Below are 13,426 nucleotides of genomic sequence, written 5' to 3'. Positions count from 1 at the left end.
GTTACTTTATCATGATTATGTAAATTAAAGTATTTGGAAATTATTTTGTTAATGTAAATAGTGCTTAAAAGTACTTTTTGAGAACTTAAAAGGTGCTTATTTTTTGTTGAGAGATTTGGTTATGCACTCTGATGCCAGTAATTTTTGGTTTCTGTGGTGCAGAGTTTCCATAATGCCTATCAAGTATCATCAATTTCATAATGCCTATCAAGTTTCCTATCAAGCCACTGTATTGCTTCAACAATATTTTTCCCCATCAAATAACAATGCTTAATCAAAATACGAAATTTATTTTTTGTCCATTGTTTTAAAAATTAAAAAACTAGGGTCATTAAAACTACTTGTAACCTCTAAACTAATTATCGGAATTTAATAATAATAATACAGTGCAGAACCAGTTATCCGGAAATCAGAAAACCGGAAAACCAAAACACCGGAACGAAATTCTATAAATTTTCCGCCATTTTTAAGAAAATGAATTTTTTACCTCATAAGATTTTAGGATTTTCTTTCTTTTTTGAAAGATGTTTACAATACCATCATTTTAGAAATAATCATTACTGTATTACTTCATCGTTTTTTCTTCTTTTTAAGATTATTTCCTAATATTTTTTTTTTTAGTTGGGTTTAACAATAAAAAAAACGGCTTTTTGTAGCGATTCAGAAAACCGGAAAAATCAGTTATCCGGAATAGCGATGGTCCCGATCGTTCCGGATAATCGGTTCCCTACTGTAATTAGAATTTTGATAATTATTGTTTGAAAGTTCCTACGGCTCAGAAATCATATGGTTCTGTTAGCTGTTTATGTATCAGACTGGAGACTTATTGAGTATGTTATATTTTCCTATTGTGTCATTTGGGGAAAAAATTGGTTTGTAGTGCAATAAAATACTAGATTAAACTACAAAAGGTTATTAAGAGTTAAGGAGTCAAGAATATTATGTTTGAATTGTTTTTGTACTATTTTTTATAATTATTATTTCTTGAAATGATTTTTTTTTTCTTTAAATGGTATTTCATGAATTACATGAGAGGCATTACATTTTCAAAGGTTGACCATTCACGAGAGACGTCAAATCGAGGGTGCGTTGTGCCGGGTGCCAAAAAACTTCTATGATCGTGTGTGGGATATAATGTCAAGGACACCTGAGGGCATTATTGTCGAAGGTCATCATTTGCCTCAAGTAAAATACATTTATATATATATATATGTTAATGTATATATATTTCTCCTGTTTAATGTGTATTTAATTGCAATTTCTTTAAGTTCCTGAAATTTAAGATAAATAATGTTTATTGTAAAAACATTTCACATTTTATATATACTATTAATTATGACATGTTTTGCATTTTAGTTTTGATAGTTGTAGTCGAAGAGTTTGTTCGAATGTTAAGTGTTAACTCGTGAAAAAAAACTACTATTAACATGATGACAACAATGTATTAAATTATATAAAATAAGGGACTGTAAATTAAATCAGACACAGAAAAACGCATTTATTATTTTTTTTCAATTTTATGTTTTAAAAAAAATTAACACTAATAAAAGGCATTTTCTATGTACCACAATTCTTCATAATCAACGCACGGGTGTAAGCACTGAGAATTTCAGCTTAAAAAATTTCATCCTGATTAATGGTTGAAACGTGGCATTTGTTAATGTTAACAACTGTTCTTTCCATTGTATTTTGAGTAAGCCTAACCTATAGAATATTTATTAGATACCTGCAAGCGAAATACACTAATGCTCATGAAANACTTAACATTGATCCAACCAAATATTCTCGTTTCCCTCGGTAAATCCGAGTTCTCGTTATAAACGAGTTCGACTGTACTATTAACATGATGACAGCATATGTACTAAATTATATAAAATAAAAGGGACTGTAAATTAAATAAGACACAGAAAAACATAGAGATATTTTTTTTCTCCAATTTTATGTATAAAAAAAAAGTTTACATTAATAAAAGGCATTTTTTACAGTAGAAGATATTTATAATGCAATTCTATATACCACAATTCTTCATAAACCACACATGGGTGTAAACAATGAGAAATGCAGATAAGAAATTTCAAAAGCTGAACAAACCAAAATTGATAAATTTGATGGTTATTAGTTTTAAGGCTCTAGAAAATTTCGATCCCCCCCCCCTCTTAGTACATATTTTGTGTTTGCGTTTAAAAATTATTTTAATGCATTTTAAGTGTAATTTGTACCAGACTAATATTGACAAGTATCTTGACATACGCTTCTGAAGCTTAAACAATGACAAAACTGGAGGAAAATTGTATGGTAATATTTGATAGAAAGACTTTGAGGAGTATACTGCCGTGGTGTAAATGAAAACAATAACTGGAGAAGGAGATTTAACTTTGAACTGTACCAGATTTATGAACAGCCCGATATTATTAAATACATTAAAGCAAATGGAATGAATTGGATGGCCCACGTGATTCGAATAAGTGATAGTGCTAATATACAATAAAAAAGATACTGCTTTTTAGACCCACTGGAACAAGAAAGCAGGGAAGGCTGCGGTTGAGATAGGCTGACTCAGTGGAGTCTGATTTTCTTGCAATTAATGAAAAGAGTTGGAGATCAAACATAAATTGGAAGTCGTTATGGAGAAATCTTCAGAGGAAGGCATAATTGGCCCACATTGGACTGTCTGGCCAACTATGATGATGTTGCCAAGTTTAGTATGTAGATTTAGAGATTTGTGCTTTTTTTTTTTTTTAACGGCAGGCACTGAATTTTTACGTTCTTCGCCTAAGAAGGTGCCGGAAGTGTTACTCATTTTACGTTACCCAGTGGGCACCTGTGAACCTAAGTCATGGAGGCGAGCAACGTTACCCACTTCACACTGCCACAGATACCCGTTTTATAGAGTGGGCCACATTCACACATCACACAATAAAGAACAACACACAGAGTAAAACATCCATGCCCAGAGCGGGATTCGAACCTGCAACCACTGGCTTCACTGTCAGGCACCTGGCTGGCAGATTTGTGAAATGATCTGTGTAACACAAAGGTCATTAATGAAAATCTTATACTGTATTTCTATGTTTGTAATTATTTTTTTGTAATATATGTATTAAAACTAATACTACTTGCTAATAAAGTATTGAAAAGAGCTTAACAAGAAAAGATAAATCAGTTTATATCAAGTAAACTATTTAAAAAAAATATCAGAAAATTACTTCTTGTTTCTTCTGTATGGATCTGTGTTAATTATTAAAGAAGGTGCAGTCATATACATTCTTTTAACATCACTGATACTATCTTTTAAATAACAAATAAGAAAAAGCATCTTTAATTTAATTTGTAACAGCAGTATGCAAAAGGGACTAATTAAAATTTTTAGAATAATGATTTAGATTTTGAATAATGTGTCATTTATTTCTTTATAGCAACCAACTTTAACCGAGATGACTGTTTACGATCTGAAGTTTGCCACAGAAGTGGAGATGTTTTTAAGTAGAGTTGCTCTCCCCGAATATCGTCAAATATTAGTTGAGGTACGTTTCTTCCCTTGTACTATAATAATGTGTAGATTTTCTAGTTTTGTTATATGTTTTTGATTTCTTTGTTGTTTTTTGTTATATGGAACATTAATTTGATGGTGAGAAGGATACTCCATAATATTTATTTTGGGAAGAGTAATTATCTACTATGCCCATGGTGCGTAGCTTTTTAAAAAGTGCTTAAAGGTGCTTATTTTCAATTTTCATTATTTAAAAGCCCTTAAAGGTGTTTTTAAAAGGTGCTTAATTTTCCCTGTTAAAAAATGAGATTTTTTTTCGTTACCATGTCGATTTTCACCAAAACCGTGCTTATCACATTGTTCTTTTCAACATTTTCACAATTCATTTTGGCATTCCATTCAGCCGGTTCATAGCCTATGAAAGCGCCATTCATTTTAAATACTTGCAAGTCCGTAAGTGTGTCTACTGAGTTGAGTTCGATGAGATTATTGCCTTCTCATGTGCAACACTGCTGAATATCTGCTGATTTGCAAGATATTCTCAATTTCAGGCCTCTGATATCGAACAGAAAAATCTCTCTATCGTTTTATAACGGCTAATATAATCAAGAAGAGAGTTCTTTGTCAGAAACTTGCTATTTTCTCATGATCATGTAAACTCTTTGAAAATTAATTTGCATTGTGTTAATGTATATAGTGCTTAAAAATACTTTTTGAGTGCTTAAAAAGTACTTAAAAGGTGCTTATTTTTTGTTGAAAGATTTGGCTATGCACCCTGATGTCAACCTTCATCTATGAAAAGGTACCCCAACGTAAAATCGAGTTAACATGTCTTATATACTAGTGAATTGGGATTGTATATTTGTTGTGGTAGATACACTACATTTATTACTTGCGATCTTTATAGTTACGTTTATAATTCTATAATGTAAGGAATTTTTGTTTTTATTAACTATTTTTGACTGCATTCATACATTACAGAGTTGCCCCATCCACTTGGAAAACTTGGAAAATTCAGGAAATTAAAAAAGTCACCTAAATTAATAGAGAATTTTGAATTTTCCTGGAAAAATACAGTAAATTTTGTTTTTTATTTTCGTCTGTTAGAAAATTGCGACCACAAAATAGGGCAATCTATGAGACATTTAAAAAAGATATTTTAGCTATACTACACTATTTCATTCACTATAGCTTATTTATGTTCAGGTGTTCCTGTTTTACTCTTAAGTTTTTCCCGCAATTAAAATTAGTATAGTTATCCCGATATAGCCCATACAAGAGCACAGTAATTCTTTCCTCTTAATACATTGTATATAATACGTACAGGGAAAACACAAGGAGTTTTTTTCCAGATTTGATTATCAACCATGTATTAACAGTTTTGGTTAGTACATGTATGCAGTAAAACCTTAGTATCACAAGTTTTAGCTCATAAAAATTCTGGGACTTCTGAAAAAATCCCTTTCCTTAACTTAACTTAAACCAAACTTTTCTGAAAAAAGTTTCCTTTGCATCTAGTGTTACTTCTCAATTTCATGAAATATTTTTGCTAATCTAAATCTTTGAAGGAAAATGTCTACGAATATTTATTATTTTTTTCTTCCTCAAATCACTAAAATTGGAAACTTTGAATCTGCTAATTGAATGCCTGCAAATGACATTATAGTAGGTATACTTCCTGATTAACGGTTGAAATGTGACATTTGTTAATGTTAACAACTGTTCTTTCCATTCTATTTTGAGTTAGCCTAACCCGCAGAATATTTATTGGATCCCTGCAAGCGCCATCTTCGTGGGTAATGATCTCGATTGGCTGGTGATGAGGCTACAGGATTTTTTTTATTTTGTATAAAATAATAAAATGAAATTTATATGAAATAAAGTAAAAAATTTATTGTAATATAGGATGCGTAGCGTTTTTTAAAAAAGTGCTTAAAGGTGCTTATTTATGATTTTCATTTTTCAAAAGCCCTTAAAGGTGCTTTTTTCATTAGGTGTTTTTAAAAAGTGTTAAATTTTCCTTTTCCAAAATGAGATTTTTAATTAACCATGTTGATTTTTGCTCCGAATTATGCAAAAAGACATTGTTCTAATCAATGTTTTCGAAATTAATTGAACCCCATTCTATTATGACTTGCCGTCTGCTCGTAGCGTATAAAAATGCCATTCATTTTACATGTTTGATGAAATACTTGTGAGTACAGCATGTTTGTATACTTAGCTGGATTCAGTGGGAAGGATTTTTGGCCACTCGCGCGCATATCTGCTGCATTTTGCAAGAGATTAACAATATCAGGGCTGATTGTGCTCCGGAAAAAATCCGGATTTTATGCTAACCGTGATCTGGAAGTTTCCGGAGATCGAGGGTTCAGACGTTTCAAAAAATCATTGATCACAAAAGTTTCTGGAAATCTAATTTTCAAAGGTGGAACTTAAAAACACAGTTTATTTTATTTGTAAGGGAGAGCCAGATACTTTATAAGCGTGTATTCAAGATTAATATTCATTTTTTATCTGTAAATAGTTATTATAATCATAAACTCAAGAAAAAAAGATATATTTGTAAATTTTAATTACTTCTCCAGGTCGACATAGGTATTTGTAAATGTTATAGGTTTGTGTAAAATTTTAAATATATTTTAGGTAAACCAAGAAATATTGAGAAAAAGGAAAAAACCCTGTTTAAATTTTTTTTAAATTTTTCGATTTAAACTTTTTTATTTTTACTCAAGAAATTTTCTGGAATTTTGACTTGGGCTCACAATCACCCCTGCAATATCAGGCTTCATTTTTTGCACTCTGAAATCGAACCCTTCGAATTTTTGCTGATTACAAGGACCAACTAAACATTATACATTTTTTTTCCTCAATAGCAACAGAAAGTTTTCTTTCTCTTGTTAATTTCAACTTAACAAGCTTTAAAATATTTGAGTGTTTGAAAAGTGCTTAAAAGGTACTTTTTTTTGTTGAAAAATTAGGCTATGCACCCTGTAATAAAAAAAAATTACAAAACAAGAAACCAATAGTCTTACATTTTTTTAAAAATCAATGCACAAATGTTGTTGTTAAGAGTGTTATTGTTTTTTTTTAATTGTCTTTCAGCTTATAATGGTTGTATATTTAATCCTTGAAAGGAATCCAGAACTCTCCTTCAATACTACTATTGACATGAATAAAGTAAGACCATCCATTTCATTTTTTCTTGCTATCTGCGACAAAACTCTCTAGCTCTAATATCTTTCTGTAAGATACTTTTAATAATAACAAACATATATGTTACTCTTTAAAAATAACAAAAGCGCTGTGTTTACAAAAAATATATATATATATATACAGTGAAACCTCCGTTAAGCAGACATTCATGGGACTAAAAAATTTGTCTGTTTATGAGAGTTGTCCGTTTACGGGAAGTGTACCCTAATAACGAAATTTATTACCTTGTTTTTAGAATATTTTCAAGGAAGTAGAAATAATTAAATAATATCTACAAGGATACTATAAATATTTACAAGAATATTTATTTTAACTATAAGAAAGATAAAAAAGAATATATAAAGAAGTTTGATATAAATACATAATTATGGATGTAGCTACAGATAAATAAATATAATTTTTCTATTAGCACAGATACTCAAGTTAGACATATGATACGGAATAGGAGCTTTCTGTCCTCAGTCCGTTTCAATTATGTATTAGGTTTACTCCCCTTACACCTACTTATCATTTGATAGGGAATCTGGTTAATACCTTCTTGAAAAAAAAACCTCCATTGATTCACAGAAAAAAAGGTAATGCATACCTGTAAGTCATAAGGACCTATGGAATTGATTATTCACGACTGGTCAGCTATCAAGTGTCTGAATAAATGTTTCATTTATCTAAACACCTCAAAGATTATACTTTGGTTCTCTTTTTTTTTTACCCCAGTTGTGTTAAATGCAGCCTTCAAATTGATAAGAAAATTAAAGAAATTTTCAATGGGGAAGAAGCATTGAGAGATGTCATTTCAACTTGAGGGGTCTCATAACCTGTGTGGTCCAGATGAAAAGATCAAAAGATGCCGATGTCAGAATCACTTCAGGAGTGCAGTACCATTTTCTCTCCTTTCTTTACAAAGATGAGGCAAGGTGACAGGATTGATTTTTCAGTGGTGAAATAGCCTAACAATATTTTTAGTTATGGATAAGGCAAAAAATTTTAGTTACATCAGGGGTCTGTCCAGACATTTTGTGAAAGGTCCGTTTTTCGTGAAATTGTGANTAAATGTTTCATTTATTTAAACACCTCAAAGATTATACTTCTGTTCTATTTTTTTTTAACCCCAGTCGTGTTAAATACAATCTTCGGATTGATAAGAAAATTAATGAAATTTTCAATGGGGAAGAAGCATTGAGAGATGTCATTTCAACTAGAGGGGTCTCATAACCTGTGTGGTCCAGATGAAAAGATCAAAAGATGCCGATGTCAAAATTATTTCAGGAGTGTACCATTTTCTCTCCTTTCTTTACAAAGATATGGCAAGGTGACCGGAGAAAGATTGATTTTCCGGTGGCGAAATAGCTTAACAATATTTTTAGTTATGGATAAGGCAAAAAATTTTATTTACATGCTTTAAAAATGGTGAAAAGTTGCATTTTTTAGCTTGCATTTTAAAGCAAAAATAGTTCCTTTTTCAAATTTAGAAATGTCCGATCTGTAGAGATAGAAAGCAACGTTTCAGGATCAAAATGACTGTCCCTGTCCAGTTACAGGAGTGTCCGCTTTGCGGAGAATGTACATAATGGTTTATTCATAGAAGATTCCCGGGGAATTAAAAATATGTCCGTATTGAGAGGTGTCCGTCTTGCAGGAGTGTCCATAACAGAAGGTTTCACTGTATATGATTTTTTTAATTAAACATGAAATAATTTTTTATTTTAGTATTATGGCTGATATTCTCCCATTTTGTTGGGAGAGGGAACATACTAATTATTTCATTTTTCGCATTTTATAAATAATCATCACAGTAAAAAAAAATAATTAAAAATCATGAACTCTGTAGTAGAATTGCTGAAGAAAAGTTCGACAACGAAATCACGCTAATCAAACTCCTTCATAAAGGGGTTACTCGAATGCCTGTTTTTTTTTTTTTTTTTTTTTTCGAGATTAGGTTGTTGTAAAAAGTTATATAGTGTAAAAAAAATATCAGATTTAAATACTATGGTGAAATCAATAGCAATAACAGCAAAAAAATCGACAGAATCATTGCCTTAAAAAGTAAATACTCAACTGTACGTTTCAATGCTTTTCTAAAGAGAAATCTTTCTGCAAGAACTCTGTAACGTTCTGAAACAATGTCGCTGTGATTCTGCTAGGAGGTTTGTGTACAGTTTTTTCCTAATTACCTGTTTTTCTACATCTTGTATAAGGAAGCAGTTTTTAAAAACTTAAATTCACTTTCTATTTATTATGAAAAGTATAAGCTATAGAACAGTTTCCTTTTTTTAGCTTTATTTGCACAATTTGATACTCTGATAAAAGGTTGCATTAAATCAGCAACTTACTGTTGCATACAGCTGAAGTTGCATCTGAGGCCACTTTTAACCCACAGGCCATAGGTTATGCATCCCATTTTAAACAAATCAGACATAAAAGGATCCTAAATAATCTTGCTGTGATAATTTTAAACGCTGATAAAATTTAAAAGAAAAACTACCAAGTATAAATTAAATAAGTTAAGGTAAATATACTAACTTCTTCAATCGTCATCTTTGTGCATTTGAAATTATGAATTTTGTAATTGAACTAGAATTTAAATCTCCAAATGACCTTGCCCAACCAATACCCAACTGCTAGAACTACAAACTTCAAAACAGAGTCGTGATGGATCAGGTGATAGAGCGTTCCCCTTCCAAAGAGATGAGCCAGGTTCGATGGCTGGTCGATAAGAATTCCGTATCTGGCTTACACCGACCACAGTGCTGACGTTAAATATCCTCATTGTTTGACGGATCGTGATTTAGAGTCCCCTTACTGTCAGGCTAACTGTGGGAGGTTTTTGTGGTTTTCCTTCCCATGTAATGCGTTTGCGGTTTAGTGCCATCAAAAATTCCTCATGAAGGCAAATTTCTCCCAATACTTGATCCAGGAGCTCCCTTGTCTTCTGGATAGGGTTCAAAATTACAAGGCAACGTAGTTGAATAATAGTAGTCATAAACCCAAAAAATTGGATTGGCTGTTCAATGACGGTTATAAAATATTTATAAAAAAAACTTCAAAAGACGAGACAAAGTTCAAGACATTTTATTGTTGTGGCATTTTCTATACAAAATTGTGGAACTCTTTCAGCTGGTTGAAGAATCATTTTTGATGTATCAGAAGGATAATGGAATAGACAGAGAAGGTGACATGACCTTATTCTTCGATTCCCCCACGACCATCACTGCCAGTTACCTTGCACGTGCCGTCATGAACCATTTGCTGAAGTGTGCACCAGACCAAGGCTACTCTCGAGACCTCTGTATCATTTCCTGAGTTCATTTTACATTCTGTAAATATTTTTGTAAATTAATTTGTTTTGTGTACATATACCATTATAAATTATTTTCCTGATGAGAAATCCCGCTCAACATATTTAGCTACGCCCCATGTCAAATGGATGAATATTTTATATATAATATGGAAATGCTTTCATTGTAGGACTTATCTGATGTATCATTATCGCTCATCAATTCTAATCTAACGAGTGATAATGACACATATTTATTTTTAGTAACACATAAAAGGAATTTCATTATTACTTTCTTTCTTGAAATTAAAGAACTAACTCAATCCATTATAAGTGACAACTGTTAATTATCTATTTTATGTTTGACACTGAAGTGCTTTCATTGTTGGACTTTATTCTATTTGATGTGATGTATCATTATTGTTCATCAGTTCTAATCTAACGAATGATAATAACTCATATTTATTTTTAGTATCACATATTAGGAATTTCATGAATACTTTCTTCCTAGAAATTAAAGAACTAACTCAATCCATTATAAGTTACAATTGTCAATTATATATTTTATGTTTGACACTGAAGTACTTTTATTGTAAGACTTGATTCTGTATCATTATAGCTCATCAATTCTAATCTAACAAGTGATGATGACACATATTTATTATCTGTAACACATATAAGGAATTTTATGTGATTACTTTCTTTCTATAAATTGAACTAACTCAATTCATTATAAGTTACAATTGTCAATTATATATTTTATGTTTGACACTGAAGTGCTTTCATTGTAGGACTTGATTCTATTTGATGTGATGTATCATTATTGCTCATCAATTCTAATCTAATGAGTGATGATGACACATATTTATTTTTAGTAACACACATGAGGAATTTCATGATTACTTTATTTGTAGAAATTAAAGTACTAACTCAATCCATTATAAGTTGCAATTGTAAATTATTTTTTTTTTTGTTCACTAAAGGGCCATAACTGCTTTAATTGTAGGACTTGGTTCTATTTGATGTGATGTATTATTATCGCTCATCAGTTCTAATTTAACGAGTGATAATGACACATTTATTTTTAGTAAGACAAATAAGGAATTACGTAATTATCATATATTTCTGAATAAAAGCTGATAATTTTCTGAAAATTTTCGATAGCTGAAGTCGGGCCGCTGGCTTGTAATCGAATCCACTAACTTTAAAAAATTCTAAGAAGGCATTGCCAATTGAAATACTTCTCCTTTTGTTGAGCATTGGCAATAATCAGTAAATATCTCAAAACGTATTTACAAAATATAAAAAAAAACATAAAATTATAGTTTAGAACAGAATGCCTAGTTATAAAAACTAAAAGAGAAACACATAGAAAGAACAATTTGAAAAGAATGCTATTATTTATTTAACCTCCTAATTACAAATTCAATCGGTTCACGCTTTTTTTACTTTACAAGCGAGGGGGTGCCAATCCAAGTACGCCTCTTTTCTTTCTTTCTTTTTTCTTCGTTGGCTCATATATAAGTTTTGAATTTTGAGTGAATTTCTAAATAAAAAGCTTTTTTCTTCAATTTATGGATGGGTGGGCTTATATTCAGAAATATGTAGTACTATGTTTTTCTATAAATTAAAGAACTAAATCTACTCCTTATAAATTCGTAAGTTACAATTGTCATAGAAATTTTTTCTTAAGTTCTTTAAAGTTGTTACTTGATAATTCAGCTTTAATATCAAAGCTGTGCATTTATCCAATACCTTGTGAACTCTCTTCTTTTTGTTCTAGAACTTTGTGCAATTATTTTAATATTAATTGTTTAGATATAGGTATGTTTTTGCATTAGAATTTGTATTTTATTTTAGGATGAGGATTTTTGTTGAACTAGGAAAAATTTATTTGAAAAATTTAATGTAGTATAATTTTAGGAAAGTTTTTTGTTTTCTTTGCATAATTATAAAATTGAAATCTATATAACATCAAAACATGTTTTTATTTTATTTTGCACTTTTCCTTTTTCTCCCGTTTTATGAATATTTCAACATGTTTTTTTTTTTTTTACTTTTAAACATATTTTTACAAATTGCTAAATATAGTTATATTTTCTAAACTTCTCTTAATATTGATAACAATTTACAAACAAAATATTTTCAAAATAATTTAGTTAACCGAATAAATATATGTTACTTTTATTTTTTAAATTACATTTTGTCTTTTATTTTATAAGAATACCTAGGTTTTTGTCTTCAATTTAGGATTTAAAATATCTGTTTTGAACATTTTTTGAGTGTGCTCCCTTTTTCTTCCTTAATTTCTCTTAAATTCTAAATATTTCCATAACCTATATATTTTGATTCCTGTGATAACCATGTATTTTTACCTGTATCCAAAAGTGTATCTGGCTGCTTCAATTAATAAACTGATAATATATGCGGTATTCAGACTTTTAATTCACAAACGCTAGTTGTCCATTAAATTTTATAAACATTTGATTAAAACTTGCAAATTGATTTTCCTGATATAAATGGGCCATATTGCGTAGCGTAAAACATGGTGCATAGCGTTTTAGAAAGTGCTTTAAGGTGCTTATTTTTTATTTTCGTTTTTTAACAGCTCTTAAACAGGGTTGCCACTCCACAGGAAAAACCTGGAAAATACAGGGAATTTAAAAATCACCTATAACGGGGAAAATACAGGGAATTGGATTTTTTCTTTACAAACTGGGAAAATGCAGGGAATTTTGTTTCTTATTTAGTCTTTTAAAAAATGGTGACCACTCAAAGTGTAATCTATGGGATATATTTAACCATGATATTTGAGCTATACTAAATTATTTCATTTACTATAGCATTATTTAAGTACAACTGTTTTTCCAACAATTAAGACCAATAAATATAGTTAGCCCAATATAGCTCACACAAGAGCACAGTAATTGTTGTTTCATCTTAATATATTGTGTATAATATATACAGGGAAATTTTTTTTCCTGATTTGAGTGGCAACCCTGTTAAAGATGTTTTTAAAAAGTGCTTAGTTTTCTCTTTTTGATAATGAGATTTTTTTTTCTTCTTTACCGTGTCTGATTTTTGCTGCATATTATGCAAAAGGCGAGTTTTCACATTGTTCTATTCAACGTTTTCTCGATTCATTCAGCCAAAATCCATTTCGGCGTACCGTCGGTCCATAACGTATGATTGCGCCAATCATATTACATGTTTGATGAAATACTTGGGATTGACTACTGTGTTGAGTTCGGTGTTCTTGCTCTCATATGTGCAACTCTGCTGGATTTTGCAAGATACTCTCAATTTCTGGCTTCATTTTCTACCCTCTGATATCAAACAGAAGAATCTCTATCTTTTTGTGGTGGCTAATATAATCAAGGAATAAGTTCTTCGTCAGAAACTTAAAATGAAAATTTTTTTCTTTACTATGTCGATTTTCGCTACGTATT

At 30.5% G+C, this 13,426-nt stretch overlaps 1 protein-coding gene across 8 annotated transcripts in view; it reads left to right on the top strand.

The window, feature by feature from the left end:
• The window catches only part of LOC107442476 (probable phosphorylase b kinase regulatory subunit beta), a 63,690-nt gene extending 51,281 nt beyond the window's left edge, over positions 1 to 12,409 (top strand). For all 8 annotated transcript variants that reach the window (XM_071183321.1, XM_043053836.2, XM_043053838.2 and 5 more), the window contains 4 exons: positions 1,053 to 1,185; positions 3,417 to 3,524; positions 6,593 to 6,667; positions 9,818 to 12,409. In XM_071183321.1, coding sequence (XP_071039422.1) covers positions 1,053 to 1,185; positions 3,417 to 3,524; positions 6,593 to 6,667; positions 9,818 to 10,003 — 502 coding nt within the window. In that variant the 3' untranslated portion in view covers positions 10,004 to 12,409. The remainder of the gene's footprint in view (positions 1 to 1,052; positions 1,186 to 3,416; positions 3,525 to 6,592; positions 6,668 to 9,817) is intronic.
• The last annotated feature ends 1,017 nt before the right edge of the window (positions 12,410 to 13,426 follow it).

This window comes from Parasteatoda tepidariorum, chromosome 1 (genome assembly GCF_043381705.1).
Source record: "Parasteatoda tepidariorum isolate YZ-2023 chromosome 1, CAS_Ptep_4.0, whole genome shotgun sequence".
Taxonomy (NCBI): Eukaryota; Metazoa; Arthropoda; class Arachnida; order Araneae; family Theridiidae; genus Parasteatoda; species Parasteatoda tepidariorum.
Note: the sequence above shows the minus strand (reverse complement) of the source record. Positions and strands in the feature narration are given on the sequence as shown.